The following is a 20648-nucleotide window of genomic DNA, read 5'->3' on the forward strand; positions in this document are numbered from 1 at the left end:
TAACATGACCTCTTAAACCAGACTAGCCCACTGCATAACATTTCCCGTAACACCATCTTGTTTGCTTATTAGACTCATTTCTTTTTCAAAAGGAACTTCTTCCTATCCGTTTTGAACATGAACTACATTATTTGAGTCATTTATCACATAGGATTCTGAGGATCCCATTTGCTTGTTTAACTTTTTTTGCTTTCCCTTTACTGCTTATTCCCTTTATTTAGTTTGTATTATAATTATTTTTGAACATGTTCTATGAAGATAAAAAAAAAAAACAAGTTTGAGGTTTGTAGGCACATAAACGCTTGTAAATGAGAATCCTTATGTCTCAGCTTTGTCTGATAATATCTCCTATTTCCCCCACTGCAGCCTGCTCACAGTCCCGCCAACTGAGCCTGTGGCTATCGAAAAAAGGCTTTTGTGAAATACTGTAGAGAGCAAATTGAGATTCCTAAGATTTAAACCATATTCTCAGACACAGACTGTTATCCTTTGGCATTTTCCACCTGAGCAGATTTACTTCAGCACGTGACCTTTTGTCTGTGAGTGTCTGAGGAGTAATTTATCTATGACTGTGTCTAATGGTGAGTGAAAGCCCTCTGTGTCTAATGGTGTCTCCTGACTGGAGTGGAAAAGGTAGAGGCTGGTTTATAGGTCCAAATAAATCATTCCTTGATTTGTATACATAACAATTGCTTCTAAAAGCCAATATTGCAGGGTAATGTAATATGTTTTCCTAATGTGCATTTTATATCAGTCATAAATCACTGCGTGTCACACTTTGTTTCTTGAGGAGATGGTTCCTGCATTTTTATATCTGTTGGAAGTAAAGTAGGCATTCATTAGAATAAAGTACATGCATATAGGAAGTTTCATTGGGAAAGTGGCTTTCAATAAAAATCTGGGAAGGCTGTGTATTGAAACAAATGCTCTGAATGTCTCCCTCTTAACCTCCTTTCCTAATAGCTAAGACTGAGCATTGACCAGTAATCTATCTCTTATTGAGTGTTGTAGCCCAGCAGAAAGTAATAACACCTTTAATTAGACTCACATTTTTTTTCTTTTTGCTTATATACCATTAATCCTAATTAGTGTTTCTGGTTAATTTCCAGGTGAACAGGTGAAGGATATTGTGATTAAATCATTGATGTAAATATTGTTATTGGAGGCAGGTGCCCAATAGAAGGAAGGGAAGGAAGGGCGGGAAGAGAAAAAGAGGGATAGTGAAAGAAATAAAGAAAGGCAATGAAAAATTGAAGGATAGAAAAAATGAAAAAAGAGAGGAAAATCCCACACAGGCTTTGAAAGAGAATAAACCACTTGAAAAAGATGGAAATGATTAAAGGATGAAATGTGTATATCCCCTTTTTTAAAAGTGGTGGCTTCTTCTGGCTCTGGATCCAGCGGTGTCTGGGAACAAATAGGAAAATTGACTCTGGTAGAAGGAGATTAGCCTGAGTGTTCCTCCCTGAGCCGGAGGAGAGCAGCCAGCCATAAGCAGAGCAGGGTCACTCTCCAACGCTGAGACTAAGCAGCCAAGACCTTAGTTCCTGCTATTCCTTCTCACCTCTCCTTCTGTCAACCTTCTAGCCTCCCCTCTCTTCCCCCTGCACGCCTGGCTTTCTGCGTCTCATTCGGTCAGGATTCTTTTCAGCTGACCCCAATCTCTCCTCCTCATCCCATCATGATGTGTCGGCGCAGGGGCCTTAAGGGGTCGTGCACGGCCAGGGTTGTTGTCACACCAGTTGTTGCTGTAATCGCACGTCTTCCTTTCCAAGTCCAGGGAGGTTGACTATCTCCGTCCTGCTGACTGTGGAGGGCTGAAATTTGTGCCAGAGGTCCCGGAGGTGTTGTTGTGACTCTTACATTCAGTGTTCAAACACAAGCGGATTATGGTAGTGAAGATTATCTGGGTGTATCTCGATGTATTGGTCTGGGTATAAAACTTTGATACTTTTTGCCAGAAATATGTCTTCAGAAATGTCAAGGGTGTGGATGGATGGATGTTTTCAGAAAGATATTTAAACAGTTTTGATACTTTGGACACCAAAAGGTGGTATTAAATGTCCGATACTTATGCTGTAATATGTCACACTGTGGCTGTACATCACAGAAAATCATTGGTTGGAAGGTACCATAATTCATTTGACTATATAACTGATTTCTGATTCCACAAAGTGAAAAAAAATTGTACCTCAACATCCGATTTTAAAAAAAAAAGAAGCTTTTTCCTGACCTTTCAACCACTTCTCAACCAGGTCTCACGAATGTGAGGTTTTGGTTTAATATATAACAAAAATGTCTTGAGAAAAATATCTTTTTTTTCATCTGGATTTCAGCTTTTCCCTATTACCAATATCCAAGAGACCACAGTTTGATCTTTCATGTTCAAAGAAAAAAAGAAAAAAAAAAAATATATATATATATCGACACTCATTCTAAAAAACAATTTAAATACCCATTTCTGTTGTCAAACAATGTCGTTATGTAATTTAGTTATGTGATTTATGCATTTAAGAATGATTTTGGTGAAAATAATTTTAATATCCCTGACAGTGACGTATCCTGACAACAAAGAAAGAAAAAAAAAGCTCAAGGTATTTCTTCTTTCAACCACATCTCAAGGTTTTTCCTCAGTGGATGGAGTTTAAAATATACAGTAACTTTAAAAACTCCATCCTTGAGATGTGGTTAAAACCTACCAAACAGTATCTTGACTCAAGGTAAACTTATCCCCCCAAAGCATATCATCATCAAAGACAATAAGAAAGCTCCTTTTGCTAAGGTAGACCAAGAGACTGTATAAAACATGGACGTAGTCTCTGTGACGTTTTCTGAAGAGCCATTGTGAAAACCAATGTGGCTCCAGCCATTAGCACCTGGCCACCTGACGGCACCAACATGTCACTCAAAGCAGCCATCACTTCCGCCTTGGTTTCATTTTTCAGCCCCGGAGGTTGCCGCCTGGTTAGACTGCGAGATGTGGTTGAAATCTTTGGATGAGCTAATTAATGGACCTTATGGCTCTTTGGTCGAATTAAAGTCTCTGAAGACAAGAATTAACTTTAATGTTCATAGAAACAACTCTTGTCTCTATTTTGGTGCTGAAACTCAGGAATGAAATCGGCATCAGTATGGAAACATTCAAGCTTTGGTTTTAATCCTACAACACAAAATATTCATCGGCGAAGGTACTTCAACTTGATTCTGGTATCTGACTTTGACAAGAATGAGAACCCACTTGCATAACCTATTTCAGCTGCGCATGCGTTTAAACTTAGACATCAGAGACACACATTTAAAGTAGCTAGGAGGATATAATATAGTTTGAGTGTGTGTGAGTGTGGCGGCGTCAGTCAAAAATAAGACCCAGTGATAGGAACCATGTTGTAATCATTTGGTCAGAGGATTATGAGAAACAATAACTTAAAGCCAGCGTTCGATCAAACGTGCCAATGGAAGACTGTCCTTGGAGCTGCGAAAACAAACATTACCCCTGTGTCTCATAACTCTCTCACCATTAGTGAGGATGGTGGTTTACTATTGATTAGGTTTCATGAGAGCCTGCTGCTCATCCAGCTTATTGTTCCATAGGACGGTATGGAGCTTTGTCCTCCCTTGAGTCTCGTGTCCCTGTGCAAGCTGTATTATCTGCTGTTATGGCTTCACAGCAGCCCGCGCCCTGAATGTAGAATGGAGCTCATGACTCAGGCACCACATTGTGCTCTTCCTGATAAAGCTGTTATGTCTCTTGGCCCTGCGGACTGAGGCAAAACTTATCCATCTCTCTATTTTTATGATTCTGTCTTTCCCTTATATTGCCCATTGTTTCGCGTTTTGTTTTGGGTCAGCAGATGTGCATCCAGTGTGGTGCTGGACCAGATTTGTAATTAATGCGTCTGTCAACAAAAGGGGGAATGAGAGCAATATAATTCTCACAGCCCTCAAAGGTCTTTTTGAAAGTTGCTCGCACACTTCAGCTTAGAGAGCGTTAGGGTAGTCACAAGTGTATGCTTCAACTGCTCTGCTTATGAATTAAATCTGTTCATCACGTATTTACGTTCACTTTACTTTTGCAGGTACTGATCGAGGCAACCGTTTCCAGAGAGCGGCGAGGCTACATTGCCATAGATGACATCATGGTGCTTAACTACCCCTGCTGTAAGTGCCGCTTCTGCCAATTGACAATGACAATTACAGAAGGTGCTGAAGGAGAAAAAGTTTACTGGGGAGTGGGGGTGGGGGGCAAATGTGTATTTCAAGGCAGCATGACACATAAATAGGATGAGGGGAAGAGTAAAGGCTGACTGACCTTTATATACGTATACTGCAGCTTGCCCTGAGGCATCCTGCGACAACAGCAGTGCTATTCAAACACTGTGACACTGTAAATGCCAACACTCCCTTCCACCTGAAAACACACCTGCCGGCCCTGCCTCTGTCCTTGTTTGACAGCCAAATGCATTTATTAATCAACGAAATCTTGGATTCTCTCTCTGAAGACGTCTGCAGAACACTTTCACATTCTCTGGCCTGACTGGAAGTGCGGTGAAGCTTTTTTATCAGAAGTCACTGTGCACGGAGGGCTTTTTCCACCATGAAGCACTACATTTTAAAGCTTTATGAGAATGTTAAGGGTGGTGTTTTTTTTTTTTTGCCACCAATGGCTCCCTGCAGCCGAGCGCTTTTTGTGTCAGTGAGGGTAGCGGGTCAGTGTGTTGTTAACCCCTGAGGACTAAGTGTAAAACATATTCACTACCCTGAGCTTAATACCTGGAAAAGAAGACTCTCAGTCACACTCAGTATTCAACACACTGTTGAACACAAGGGCTCATAGCACGTTTAACACCCATGGTCCACACTGCATTAAATGACATATATAACTGACACAAGCTTGATGGTTTTTTTTTTCTCCCAGCGTTATCTCTCTGTTAATATTTATATATCCCCTGCTGTTATCATCACAATAGCGTTTGGAGACTGTTCAAGGGTGTCGTGTCACAGAGGATACCACCAGTGTTTTATTAAAATGAACACCGGCTGTGAGATCGGTTCATACCTCTACTCTATGGGTACCACCCAGTTAGTCACCCTGTTTCTCCCCGAGACAGCAGATGGCATCCTCTGAATGCTCCCACTGTGGCCATTAAATAATTAAGACTCTCATCAAGACCTGAGTATGCCTTATGAAGTGGCACATGGCCAGCCTGTATTACTTGGCAGCGAACGCCGCAAAGGAAGAGGGAGTGAAAAACCGAAGGAAAGTGTGGCATTATAAAAAAAACAAAAAAACTAATTATATAAAAAAAAAAATAAAAGCTGTAAATAAAAGTTCCTTTTTTTGAATTTTGGATAAAGCATGGTTGACATTTCGGTTTTTATTTTTATCTCCTGAGTCTTTGACTCTAAAACCAGTGTTGCACCCCAATGAAATATTTATCAAACTAAAGAGCCCTGAGGATAAGATCTGACACATTTAGCTGTATAACGCCGCAGTTGCCAATTGCAGGGCCTGTTTCTTTCCCCATTCACGCTCATTTCGGTGTTTGTTTATGGTTGGCTCTTAGGCATGAATTATGAATTAACCTTAGGAGGGAGAGTCACTCAAAGGAAACATGGGGTACGAATGTGAGCACTCTCCCGTTACTACTTACTGTACACAAACAAGATCTACAAATTGTCGCCCACCCCCCCATCTGCTAGAGAGCAACACAGTGTTGTGCAAAACCATGCAGGAGATGTGTTAGACCCAAACATTTGCTTTTCCCTGATGCTTCAGCTTCTCTGGCATTCTGCCATCACTTCCTGTCAATCATCCAGAGTGACATGTCAACTTGTCCTACCCCATTTCCTAGATATTGCAGGCAGCACTGCCGGCGTTTACCCAGTGATTTGGCTCTGCAGGGGGTGGTTCTCATTGCGCTATTGTTAATCACAGATTTGGGTGAGAGGGCTACTCCCACACACTCATTTGCAGCTCTGCACAGCAATCTGGGACATTATTAGTCTAAATGTGGAGGATGCTGCTTACTCTTGTGCAATCTTCTGCAGACTCATTCTGCTTATGTTTATATTTCCTCCAATCGGATTTTGTTGTTTGTTAGTAAATAATAGACACTGAGTGACCCTCTTAAGACAAAAATGTGTACGCACTTTTTGTCTTATTTAAACGGTATAACGCATTTTTTAAAATTCCAATGTGGAATTTTATTTAAATGTTGATGGACATTCAGTATACCTCCACACAAAGGTCTGACTTGGATTATCAGGAAGTGGAAAGCAAGAAGTATACAACAACTCATATCCCCCATTGCCAACGCAAATAAACTAACATCTGTAAAAATGGAAAAGAAAGACAAACTTTTGTTTTGCAGATTGTTATTTTTTTCTATAAGCAATCGAAAAAGAAATAAAATAATAAGGTGAATGATATATATATATATATAGTATAGAAAGTAAGTTCTCAAGTTTAGTGCTTCAGTTCAAACTCTTAACTGATAAAAACTGTTACTGCTTTTATGTTTGTGATATTGAATTCCTTATGGGCAACACTGGATAAAGCTAGTTGTTCTCTAAAACAGGAATGCCTGAAATTCCTGTTTATGTATTTGACAAAAACAAAAACAGAATGTTATCTTGTGTAGCTGACTGACATTGTAAATGGCTGAAAGGTAATGGAGGCTTTTGATCTCACTGTGTTTCTCTCTCTCTCTGTCTGTCTCTTCAGATAAGGCGCCACACTTCTCCAGGCTAGGAGATGAGGAGGTAAATGCTGGGCAAAACGCTACTTTCCAGTGTGTTGCTGCTGGAAGAGCATCAGAGGCTGAGAAGTTCCTGCTGGAGGTCAGTTGTTTAATGGTGGAGTGTATATCTGTAGTCTGTTGTATTGTATACCTCCTAAACAGCCAACAGTGCAAAAGGAAAACTGATTTTGGTACTTTTCACTCTTGAACCCATTTGCAGCTAACCCATCCACAGTCACACAAACACAACATGTTACATGTTTGAAAAGCATAGGTCACCCCAGAAACAGAGTTTGGTGAAGGACAGTAAGATTGATAAAATAAATAGATAATAAATAGACACGAGTCACCATGTAAAGGCCCAGTACTCATTGTTTAAAATGACTACTGTCAGCAGCCGAATAGTTGTTTTGTGTCTTGTTGTAGTCTTTTGTTTCTTTGTGGATATCTTTCATCGCTTCCTAGTCGTTATGTTTCTATGTGGATATGTTGCTCTTTGTAGTCATTTTGTGTTTCTTTGTGGTCGTTTTGTGTATTTTTAAATGGAATACGTTACCCTAAATAACCATTGCAACAAGGTTTTCTCTTTTTTTGAATCATTATGTGTCCCAGACGTGCTTGTGCTTAAATAAAGACGTAGAACGAGTTATAATGCTGTGAAGGCCATGAAGGCCTTGAAGCCTCCTCACTGCCTTTGAAAAGTTACATGGCTTATAGGATCATAGTATTCTCTGCTTTCTTCACTGCCTTCTGTTTTTATTCAAATCATGTGTAAGATATCTGTCTTTTCATCTAGAATGCTTGCTCTGTGAAGGTCAGACAGGCCATGCAGTCCTTACCTCTGGTGGGAATAATGCTGCCGTCTTAAAATTCAACTCTTTATGCAGCCCTGATTAAAGAACCAAACGTCATTGTGCTGTAGGGGTCCATTTTTTTTTTCATTTCATGCTGCAGTTGCTGCGCAGCCACACATTCACTGCTTTTTCCAACATGTTACCACCCGCTACAGCTAGTGTTAATCATGGTTGACCTCAGGCAAACCTACAGTATTGTTTATAAACCAGGAGGTGTGTGATTCATGTAATTGAAGCATCCTCATTCCTACCTCTCTGAATACTTTATCAAACCAACCAAAGACAAATGCTCTGGGTAATTAGCTGGTATAACCATACAAGTGTCTGCTGTAATGTGATCTCCAGGCCACCGGAATGCTTCTTTCCTGCCTCCGCTCTGCTTTTTACTGTCCGTGCTTCTGTCTGCATCACGCATGTCTGTCTGAGCCGTTCTTTTCATATGAACTCACATCACTGTTGTTTTCTGTTGTTGTGCCTCTTAGTGTCCATTGTGTCTGCCGTAGCAGCTGCAGCACAGTCTTGGCTGCACACGCCTGCCAGATTAACAGATTGTTTTGTCGTTTCCTCGCCAATTAGCAACAGCCAGATTGTTTAGGTAACATGAAGTGATCTCATGCTTATTTGATATACCCTGATTTCCCCTGCCTCTTTCTGTCATACACAGCCAGGTCGATATATAAGATACAGAGACGATGCAGAAGTGTATGATTGAGTTTTTTCTTCCTTTCCTTGCGGTCACAAGATTAATTGCCTGCTTAGCCCTAATCAGCGGGTTTGTGTTTATGTGTTTGTTTGAGAAGTCTCGGCCCAAGGTTTGTGCGGTCCGTGGCTTTTTTGAAGGCCCTCATCTGAAACACAACAGAAGCCCAGATGGCCTAACATAACCCAAAAGTTTCCTCGTTAATCCCAGCACGATCACATGCTTTGGATTGTTATAAAACTGGCGGATCAAAAGGGTGTGTATCAAGATTCATGTCCACTATTTCACACAAAGAGAATGGCCTGAGAAACACGTAAAAACAAAAAAAGGTCAGAGTCAATGTGTTTTGTTTGAGGCTATGTGAACCTGATGGATGCTTGTGGTTTTAATGGTGTCGAACAATATGAAAAATGCCCCTCACGGTACAACAGCAAGTTGCATGACACAACATTAATTTGAATCACACAGTTCTTTCTTTTTTTATCTATCACAATTTTCCTCTTTTTCTCCACTTCTGCCCCAATTCTGAGACTCTCTGCTTTATGCTAAAACCAGCAGTTGTCTCACAGCCGGAACAACTGTTTATTTTTTTTGTCTATACTAAAACAGAGTTTACATGCTTCTATTCATCCGTTAGCCCATTTACTAAACTGATTAAACCTTAATGCATCAAAGCCCATCTGTCTCCCAATTCTAGTTAAAGTTCAGTTAAATGTTTTAGTTTAATAACATTGGACACAGAGGACGACTAAGGTTGTGGATGGGCTCCATAAAGGGACAACACTCATGACATGTATTACCCCCATAATCACTTTAATTTAACAAGATTTCATTTGTTTTTATTAAAGCACATCTGATTGTCATATTGCGTGATTAAATCAGAGACATGGTCCTGCTATTCTAATTAAATTGCACTCAATTGGACAATCTTCCTTTTTAATCACACATCTTTAATAAGAAGGGACCCAGATAGAAATAATCTAAGCATGTTTTGTTGCATTACTAGCTTAGTGTCCCTGGAGTTCACTGAGCAATAACTGCATTCAAGGGCTAGTTAATAGGTAATGAGGGTGTGTGTGAGTGTGTGTGTGCGTGCGTGCGTGTGTGGGTGTGCGTGTGTGTGTGTGTGTGTGTGTGTGTGTGTGTGTGTTAATAGGAGAGATTGGAGGATGTGTGTACTTGGATGTTTTTTTTAAAATAGAAAATTAATCAATGTAAACAACATACAAAATAACTACTTCAAACGAGAGACCATCTTGTGATTTGATCACACAGGCCGTGAAGCTGAATTGAGCCAGGGGCGTAGAGCAGGGGACAACAGCCCTGTCCTTACTTTGATTTCTGGCGCCCTTGCTCAGAATACATCCATTTTCAAACTCCACCTTCATTTTGATCTCAGCTACACACCTGTAAAGTTTTCGTCTATCTTGCATGGATGCGATGCCATGATGGTAACTGACAGACGTACACGTTCACACCTGGCAAAATACTCAAAACCACCTCTGTAGTTCCCACTTCAGTACGCATCTCCAGGACCACAACAATACCAACGTCACTGTCAGAAATATGGGGGGAAAGAGGATAATAGGAAAAGGAAAACACTTTCAGCTTGGAACAATACCATTCAGCTGACTATACTATGGTGTGTGTGTGTGTGTGTGTTTGTGTGTGTGTGTGTGTGTGTGTGTGTGTGTGTGTGAGAGAGAGAAAGAGAGCTAGGGACATGATGACCCAGCCTGTTCTCCCTAACCCTGTCCTTTCCTGCTTTCCAGAGACATAATGGGGACATTTTAAAAACGGCGTCAGTCAAGCACTTGAGTCACCGGCGGTTTGTGGTATCCTTCCAGCTAGACGACGTCCAGCGAACAGATCAAGATCTTTATCGCTGCGTCACTCAGTCCCCCAGAGGCTCTGGGGTCTCAAACTTTGCTGAACTCGTTGTTAAAGGTAAACACTCTCTCTTCTTATTGTCTCTTATTGTTATTTTTTTGCCTCCCCCCTTCTGTTTCAATCATCCCAACCATCAGTTTTCTAACTTTTTTATTTTAATGATAACATGATTTTCTGCTGATCTCAGTCACTGCAGACCACTGCGTGTAATTCAGCGGATTAAAAATGAAATTGGTCATAACAAACAATAATAGCCTCTACTCTGAAGACATTTCAAACGACCAACAGGACATCCTTTGTACACACCTATTTCAAAATGTTTTTTCCATAAAACTCACAAAACACAAGTCGAACAGTGCTCGACACACATGAAGGCTCTTTGGATGGCAAACGCCATTTCCCTGGCGTGCTTTTTACTGAGCTGGCTGCCATACTCAGCTCTTCAGCTCTCTGTCAAATAGCCGTTCACTTGACTTGGACTCCTGCAGACCCTGTCATATCATGTACCACAGATGGTGACCTCACTCCCATTACTCACTCTAACTCCGCAGCCTGACACCACTTCGACAGCATAGTAATGACATGGCTGCTGAATGGTTTGATGGCATAACAAACTCCAGCCCTCCGCGAGGGAGGATGAGAAGGGAAAATGAGGATGTGAAAGATTTCCAATCTCCTTGTCCTCTATGTGTTCCTCCTGATATTATGTTTGTCAAATGACGGATGTAAGGCCAGAGGAGAGTTAGAGTGCAGCAGAACATGCTCTGTTGATGGCAGTATTGGTCACTGTGCGGGTCTGTTGATCAATTGGTTGGTCGGTTCATCATTTTGGTCCAGGCCAAAATAGCTCATCAACTGTCGGATGGACTGCCTTGAAATTTTGTCATTCACAATCCCCAGATGATGTATCCAAACTTTTGTCAGTCCCAAACCCAGATATATTCAGTTTAATCCATTACAAAACACAGGAAAGCATATTTGAGACAATGAAAACAGCATTTTCATAATTAATCCATCATCAAAATAGTTTTTCTGTCAAATGACTAATCAATCAGTCGACTAACTGTTGTAGCTCTGTGGCAAGGATTTGGTGATCCATTGATTTTCCTCTAACACCACCAGCAGGTTTGTGAAATGTTATTTCAAACAACTATTGGATGGCTTGTCATGAAATATAGAACAAACACTTGTGTTACCCATTCGGATGAACTGTTCTGTCTTTGGTGATCCCTTAAGTTTTTCTCTATTGCCATCATCAAGTGAAAATTTTGTTCATGACCAAACACACCTGCAGAACTAATGGTGTTCTGAACAGCCTCAGCTATTTTGTGTCTAGAGCTAAATAGTAAGTGTTAGAGTGCTTCTGTAAACGCATGGTAAACATTATACCTCCTTAGCATCAGCAAGTTACCACTGTCATTGTGATCATGTTAGCATGCTGATGTTAGCATTTTGCTTAAAGCAGTGCTGTGTCCGCCTCATAGAGCTTCTAGCATGTAACTGTCTTGTTTTGTTAAATCAGGAAGTCAGTCCCTTTGATTGATATGAAAGCATGGATTTTTTTGTGATACAGAATGATTTCTACAGTACAAAATTGAGCCCTTTTGCCAAAATGTTGCTAAACCCTCTCACCAGCGGCTGTCAGTGAATGTGGAGCCAGTGAAAGAGCTCATAGAAGGCGATGCAATCCCCTCCAATGTGCTCACAGTCTCAGCAAATAAGCATTATTGTATCCATGCTGTTGTTGCTTTCCTTGTTTTTTTTTTTACAATCAGGACAAAGTGGTTATTTTTAGGACAGCTCATTCTGCTCCACGAGTAGATGGCCGGCTGTAAGTCCTGTTTAAGTCAACTGCCTGTAACTTTGTAATCTATGTATTTCACAGGAGCTAAGTACGAGTACATAACGAGACTTTTACAAATCCCCTTCCCCGTACTGCCCAGCTAAAAAGAGCCTAATCTTCCCCTTAATGAGTTTGAACCACTCATTTCAGGGCCGTAGATTGCATGCAGAAATCATGATGATGCTCTCTTTTTGCACCATAGAAAACAGCATCATGCACATAATGAATAAAACATTTTCATCTTCTCCATAAAGGGATCACTCTTATGTTTATGAGGCCCTCATCTAAAGCCATTGTAATACCAACAGTAGAGGAGGTCATGCTCTGAAGCTAAGCAATGCACGGCTGTGGACGAGGGTGGTAGCTAAAAATATTTCAGCAAACTAATAAAGGCCCACCTAAAAAACAATCTGTATCAGTTTGAGCCTGATCAGTTTGTCAGTTTGTTAGCTCTGCTAGTTCCTAACCCACAATAACACAGAATAACTGGTTGAGGCAGCTGTAGACCTGCAGCTCTTCAGTTAGGTTAAACAATTTTTTTTTTTCAATGGAGACTGGCGGCTTTGAGGAGAGCATAGAACGGCTTCAGTTCCCCTACATCAACTTAGACAGGGCTGTTTGACGGCAAGGTAAAGCGGTTAAAAATGTTCAAAATTTAGCGTACACTAAAACTGAAATCGATTTTTTTAGTGACTAAAATACTTTTAGGTGCTGCTCACGCCCACAGCAGACCATTTCCTACATTCCGTGTGGACCTCCATCTCCTACTATACTGACTAATGATCTCATACAGCCCCACTTACAATAATCCAAAGTATAATTTGAAAGGTCTTTAGCTTTTCGTGTGGCTTCATATTATATTTCGATCTGAGCACATCTGAGCACATTTGAATATGTGTTTTCAGAGATTTGCCCTCAAATCTCAGTGTAAAGAAATCCGAAAGTAGCACTGGGGGCAACACCTCTAGAGCTGTGAACTTAAACAAAAATTCAAAGACATGATAGAGTTGTTTCAAATTTGGCCCTGCTGGCTGCTTAGCCTAAGGCCTTAAATTGACCTTCCATAATGGATGCAGTCATTAAATGCCCAAAGATGAGCTGCTACAGGCTAAGTCAAAGGAAAGGGAAGAAATACACAGTAGAGGTGAGATGCTAGTGATGTTGAAAGCTCACAGAGAGGAGGGCCATAAAAGACAGAGGCGTCTTCAGGAATGAAGGATTAGTCACAGTCACAGATCTAGCTCTGATCTTTTCTTATGCTTTGTCCTCATTCCTTGAGCATTCCCTTCCCTCCCTCACACTGTTGCCCGTGTAATTGTTCAATGGCTTGGATCTGCCAGTAAGTGACATTTGACCAGTGAGCTCTGGAATTAATCCATGGTTTGGCAATCTTTACCGACAGTGATGCAGAGTCGCCTCTTTCATCATAGTTACCAGCCGTGAGGACAGAGCACTCAGTTAGAGAAAAAAAGATGTACAGCACTTAATCCTTCAGCTGAAAAGATCATACACATTCAGTGGACTGCATACACAGCTGTTTTTTCACTCAGTACTTTGCTAAAATGTATGCAAGGCTCTGAATGCCTTGTTAATAGGTATAACTAATCTGCTATTTGAATGGAGTCTGACCTGCTCACATCCTGCGGGTCTCCAGGGACTCATTTAAGACTCTTAACAAAGTGAGATATCTGTTAGCATACTGCTGATTATCAAAATGAATCACAGCTTTACCTGCCTAGACTGTGCAGCAGTGCTACAGACCTGCCAGCAAATGTTTTTACCAATACCAACTTGTGTTTAAACAGGAAAACATAAAACACTGCTTTTTCATTTCCTCTGACAGTACCTCCATCCCCCATTGCGCCACCCCAGCTGCTGCGTGCCGGCTCGACTTACCTAATCATCCAGCTCAACACCAACTCTATCCTGGGAGATGGCCCCATTATAAGGAAGGAGATTGAGTACCGCGCCAGCCAGTCTCCATGGTCAGAGGTACACGGGGTCAACATGGTCACCTATAAGCTGTGGCACCTGGATCCAGACACAGAGTACCACATCAGTGTGCTGTTGACTCGCCCCGGAGAGGGAGGAACCGGTCCACCTGGACCGCCTCTTGTGAGCAGGACTAAGTGTGCAGGTGAGCTTATAGCACACTGTATGACTGGACAGGGTGTGGTTGTGGTGGTTCCCACCTTTTTTTGTCTTGTGACCCCTTAAAATGAAGCATTGTTTGCTTGAGATCACCTGTGAAAACTTATGGTACAAGTGTATAGTGTGACTAAAGTTTAAAGTCCTATATTGCCTTTTAATTGGCAAGCAGGTTGGGGATGCTACATGAAAGTATCAAAAAATTCAGTCCACAGAGAAATGGACTGAATTTGCTGTCAGCACTTCTGTACAGTTGTGATGTCACAATTATAGAAAGTGGCACTAAAGTGCCTTACAGTTGTTCCAGCTGCAATGACAGTGCAGAAATTTGTTTTATTTGTGACCAAAATTTGAGAGTGTGCAATTTAATTTTTCATCTGGTCGCGCAAGTGCTACCAGATGTCTCGCCATATCAATATGTATATGTTAAGATGGGAACAATATGTAAGCACTGTAAGAAGATAGTGCCGTCAGCACCGTAACACAAACAAGTAACATGTGAGCTCCCGCAGTTTCATTAACATCAGGCTACAAGTTATAGTCACAGTGTCGGCCCGAAGCCTCCGTATGTGACGCGCTGCCGAAAGACTGTCTCTGCCGTTGAGATGAGCGAGTGACGGTCCTTGCTCGCTCTGTGGAGCAGTGCCGTACGTTGTCAGGCGTGGGGCGGGGCTCTTTTAACAGCGAGCGATGGTGCTGTCAGTTTACCTTCTATGTTGCCTTCTAAGTGCACAATAAAAATGTGACAGTGAATATGAAACAGCACATTGTAATTTCTGCATCTATAATGGATTTACGGTGTGTGCCCCTGAAATTTCTGGTTGTGCCCCTAAAAATTCAGTTGTGGGCCACAGTGCTCCTAATGAAAGTTAGTCTGGAGCCCTGTTGAAATGCTGACCAATCAGAGCAAACAGGGTTTTTTTGGGAGTAATGTGTAAAGAGACAGGCGCTACAATGGAGCGTTTCAGACAGAGGGTGATATCCAGACAGACAGTATGAGAAAAATAATATGTTATTTGAACATTCAAAACATGTAAATATGTTCTAATAGAAACTCGAAATTCATGCATGAACCTGAAAAGGTTCTCATCTGTCATACAGGTAAAGGTTATCATCACACTTTTTCCAGATGTTGTTTGATTCAACATTTTGTTCCTTATCCACACTCACATCTATGTTCTCCTGTCATGTGTCAACTCCGAGACAGATGAGCGGGATACTAGCAAGCCACACTCGTGCTTACTTTTAAATATATGTAGACATTTATTGCACAAAGAGTACTTTTTTGATGCAGATGCACTCACAGAGAAAAAAATTACAGTGAGTGTAAACATGTTCTAGTAGAAACCCAGAGACCTTTAAGGATTTTAAGAGGCCCCTATAGTAATTTTATTACTTTATTTATTTTTCAAAAATACTTTTTCCTTCATATCCCTTTTTATCAGCTTGTGACCCCTCAACCTACCAGTGACCTAATGTATTAGACTGTTTTACTTGCAGGCCATGTTAGATGACTCCAAATAAGAAAGTGCCTTTGCCATTGCAAACTGCTATTCACTGGCCAGGGGCTGCACTGCAAGCAGAAAACACATCACCCACCACTTAGCCATCACTCGTATGTTCTTCATTTAGGTATTGGATTATGGAGTGTTGTTTACCTTACAACTTACGTGTTTTCTATGGCCGAAATTTTTAGTTGTCTGAATCTATAGTATGTTTAGAGAGACAAAAGGCTACAACAATCTATCCATTCTATTCCCGTTTGGGGGTTTGTCTCGTCAAATATTACTTTTTTTTGTTGTTGTTATTTGGCAGAGACAATCCTCTAAAAGGACCCATTATGCAGTGTGTAGTATGGAAAGGAATTACGGTGTGTACTATATAGGTGATGCAGTCCCCCAGAGCCCTGGATGAGGGAATTTAGAGTGTTGAGCACCTGGCTGTTCAGTAGAAACCACAAGTATAGAGGCAGCAGGGTCTTTAATGAAACTTGAACCAAGACGCTACTCTGTGATTTTCTATATTGCACAGGCTTATACATTAATCTAGATTTGTTTTTGTTTAAATGTGATAAATATGTCTTCTTTACACTTAATTAATTCCATGAAAGATCCACAGCTTGAGGTACCGATGCCCAACAGCCACACACCTAAACTTCAGAGATTCTTACGATTCAGGGCTGCATCTGTCACGATAATCTGCTCAAATTCATTTAGAGAGCGGCTGATAGACAAGTTCGGACTCAGTCGCTGCATATACCTATCTCTTGAGAAAAAGGCTCATTTGCTATCGCTGGCCTTCTCTGAATTATAGAGCTAAGAAGACTGAGAGAAAGACCTTTTTGCTGCCAGCCCGCCAATATGGGTTTGACAGTAATTTAAAAGATAACAACTGGCTCACTACAGTGCCTGGCCTAAATAAAGCAGGCTTCTTTGGTATCTACTGAAGACGATATACATTGTATTGGCACTTACAATAAATGGACAAAAAATTGTAGTTGACAGTGTTGAAGACATATCAATCAGAGTACACCCAGACAATCAGATTTTGAAATAAACAATGAGGGACACATTCTGCGTGACACAACTGCTGAATTAAAATATTCATAACAGGTTTGTAGGGATGTAACTAGGGATTATTTTAATTAATCTTCAGGTTATGTTCTGTATTAATTGATTAATATGTATTTATAAATTTCAGAAAGTAGTTTTTATTATTTTAAATTCCAAGAGCTCAACACAAGGTCTTTAAATTTCTCGCCCAAATCCAGAAGAAATTCAGCTTTCTGTCATATATGACACAGAAAAGCATATAACAACCTGGAACCAGGGTATGTTTAGCAATTTTGCTTAAAAAATGGCAGAAACAATGAATCGATTATCAAAATACACGTCAGGACTTCTGTACAGTTGTGAGCTCACAACATATATAGGTAGAAAGTGTCTCCAAAGCACCTCTACAGTGATTCCCCAGCTGCAATGATGGTGCAGAGACGCAGTCAAAATGCAGATTTAAATATTAAATATTTTTCGATCTCATCCATCATTCAAGTGAAAGTTTTCCTCCTGTTTTTCCCCCCCAAAAATCTTATTCAACATTTTGTATTCCCTTGTACTTTGCATCTGATGTCCCAAAATAATAAGTAGGAACCTGAAAGTAGCATAATATGGGACCTTCAATTATTTTTCAGTCTCTTGAGTCATACATTTTGTTCCTTGCTCCGCCGACGCTCACGTCTGTGCACCCCTTTCATTTGTCAGTGTGCAGGCACAGAACACCCAGGGATACCAGCACGCCACACCCATGCCTTTTTTAAATATATGTACACATATATAGCACAAAGAGTACTGTGCTGATGTAGATGCACGCACAGAGATGCAGGCAGTCATCTGCAATGTGTGTGCAGCGCTCCCAGGCACACGAAATGGAGAGCTTTGTGTTACCCAAAGGCAGTCTGTGGATTTGAGTCTTCGATGGTCATCACTCTTTTCTATGCCCAACGGTCTCTTCCTGCCACACACCATCCCTCACATATCTCCCTACTCCGCTTCAGTAGAGCCTCCCTGGCCCCCTCTCCAATGACATATTAAAGCTACTCTCCTCTCTCAACAGCCAACGACACCCCCCATTCATCAGGGCGCCATGAGTGAGTTCACAGCGCCGATCCTTGCACACCCCGCCCCAACTCAAGAGACACAGAAAATGCACAATAAAAAAAAAAAGTCGATAGCAAGAGAGGGAAGAGTGGAGGGAAGGCTGTGGTGTAGCAGTATGTGTGTGGGAGAAGAAGGTAGTTTTTCAAAGTGAGAGACTGAAACAGTAAAAACGAAGAGAGTGAGTGTGCGAGACCTGAGGCGAGAGAGGATTCGCCGAGTACGGAAATTGCCTTTACAGTTGCTGGTATCGGTTTGTGAAAGTCACAAAACTTGGGCTTTAATGATGTATTTACATTTCAACCACTGTGACATTAGCTTGTTCAACCATGTGTGGGATAAGTAATACTGCTGTGTTTGCTGAGCTGGTAAACAGGGCATTTAGATGCAGTACTAGTTCAATACAGAGGAAGTGTAGGTGAAATTAATTTTGCCAGCCGTGTTGTTTGTCCTTAGATGGCTCCAGAGCTTGTAGTGCAGCTGGATCTGATTGACTCCTGCGTGGCCCAGTTCTTACCTGGGTGTACTGCTGTGTTATACTCTTTAAAGTAAGTTGCAACACTGTAAAACCTCCTCCACCTGGTGTATCTCACCTTCGTGACCCCGCGGGAGACTCTAATCACCACCTGGTTCCCAGAGCTTCCTCTGACCCAACCTCCAAACCATCTGGTCGGCGCTATCCCGATTGACTCCGCATTCCACATTCGCTGAATCCTGCCCGCAACCCTCCCTCACCACCCACCACCCCTTGCTGTTGGCCTGATTACGTTTAAGCAGGAGAAAATAGATGATGAGGGTGTTGCAGTGATTTCAGGGAGGCGGTAATTACCAAAAGAACAGAAGGGAAATTTGGACTCTTCGACCCTGTATTTAGGAGGAAAGTGAATTTCCTTTCCAGAAGCTGAGTCTCGCTACCATGACTAATCTCACTCTTCCATGGTTGTGCATGAATATTTCCCACCCCCCCAAACATGTCTGCTAGCCGAGCTGTCCTCGTGCTGGTGCTGTAAAACTAATGGCCGTGAATGTGAACATGGTCTCTGCCTGGCTCCGATGGCCATCCAGGTGTGCTTGATGAGCCATTGCTGTGATTATCAGCACGGTGCATTAGCACAGCATGAAGCCCCTCAAGTAAATCACAGAGGAGAGCGGAGCATTTGTACTGCAGGTGGTCTCCAAACTACATTAATGGGCTTCCACCTGCTGCTGGGTCACTGAACCTTCTGGAAAGCCCCTGCCCATGATGCTTGTGGTCTGTTAGAGGGAGCCAACACTGGAGCCTGACTAAAATTAGGCACATTAGGAACACAAGTGCTTTACCTTCTTGGCATGTCATTCATCATGTCGTCCATTCTGAGCCAGAATGCCCTATATGCTCACATTTGGGGTGCTTGAATTTATGTGTGCTCGTGTTTTTGCTGGCACATGGGTATAGGTGTGTATGTCTGTATAAATTTGGTTTTCCGGGCTGACACTTGTCAGTGCAGATCCCTTCCACGGATGCATGCAATTTTAAGGCAACTCTGTTCTGTCCTGCTGCTGTCCCATGTCACAGTTTTAGGGAAGATAATAAACAGAACCTGTCACTTCAACTCTAACTTCCAATCTCCAAGGATCAACATGGTTCTCTGGGCTTTTGGCCATGTTGGGGCGGCTTCAGTTTTCACGCCACGGACTGCCAGAGGATAGGTGCCCATGGCATACACACAAAGAAGACGAGGCGAGGGGAAGGGGCTGGCACAAATGTCCACTTTGAAAACACGCACAATGAGCACACTGTGGCCTCTTGGGCGGTGCTTTCATCAATTCAGCAGTTAAATGACTCTCTTTATTTAGCTTTCAGACTGTGCAGACTATCAATTACACCATTAATACAATTCTCAGTCACACTGAACAATGAAACATTAACAATTTTTTGCTAGATGCAATCTACTCCTTTGCTATTACTGTGCCCACCCATTTATCTGCTTTAGTCTGGACGGGAGTTCTGATCAATGCACCGGTCATATTTCCATCTAGTATCAAATACCAGAGAGCAAATTAAAAGAGAAAGCTCTGACTGCAGAAGCCTTCAGTATAGATTGGAAGTGTCATAAAATTTCAATTTAAAAGAATTGCTCTACCACAGGCAGTAATACGTTTATAAGAACTTGGGCATAAGGCTGTTGTATCTGATGTAAGCAAGATAATTTATATGAGTTTGAACATGTGTACATGTAAAATAGATATACAATAAAAAGGGATTTAAAAAAAGTATAGAGATATGCCTAAATATTTATGTTGGACAACAAATGTGCACTGTCTGTGTGTCTTTGCACAGCTAGAGATCACCTTTCAAATCCATTTTGTTAGATAAGTCTTTCTTGTCCCGTGCTCAGTGATGCATTAGCCGCCTTATTTAAGTTCCCTGTACTAATCTGTGCTGCAGCGAGAATCCCACTGAGTGCGAGTCAGTGAAGGAAAAAAGACCTTGGCCAGTCACCTCAAACTCCACTGATCTCTCCATGTACCCCATATCTAGCTGTCATTCCCTGCCTCCCTGGCCCATTACTCAACATGCCCTATTAAAAATATAATAAAGCAATACAATATATTATGTAGCATATTGCTTGACAAAAAGGAATTGACTGTTAATAATGGCCTCTGATAAATGCCTCCATTGATACTGAGGATGCCCTTGGCTTAACTCAGTCCCCAACCCCTTCAGTTTTTGGACGTCCTCCTGAACACTAGATGGTCTGTGCTCCTGTGTATAGAGGCTCTCTGTGTCCCTCCATAACCATTCCATTTGAGGAGGATATCAAAGACAGAGCTGTTGTT

General features: G+C 41.6%; 1 protein-coding gene across 1 annotated transcript in view; it reads left to right on the forward strand.

The window, feature by feature from the left end:
* The window catches only part of ptprub (protein tyrosine phosphatase receptor type Ub), a 167138-nt gene that overhangs the window by 93700 nt on the left and 52790 nt on the right, over positions 1-20648 (forward strand). Inside the window, exons 4-7 of the mRNA XM_083918392.1 lie at positions 4077-4158; positions 6725-6840; positions 10067-10241; positions 13871-14164. Coding sequence (XP_083774518.1) covers positions 4077-4158; positions 6725-6840; positions 10067-10241; positions 13871-14164 — 667 coding nt within the window. The remainder of the gene's footprint in view (positions 1-4076; positions 4159-6724; positions 6841-10066; positions 10242-13870; positions 14165-20648) is intronic.

This window comes from Echiichthys vipera, assembly GCF_963691815.1.
Source record: "Echiichthys vipera genome assembly, chromosome: 8".
Lineage (NCBI taxonomy): Eukaryota > Metazoa > Chordata > Actinopteri > Perciformes > Trachinidae > Echiichthys > Echiichthys vipera.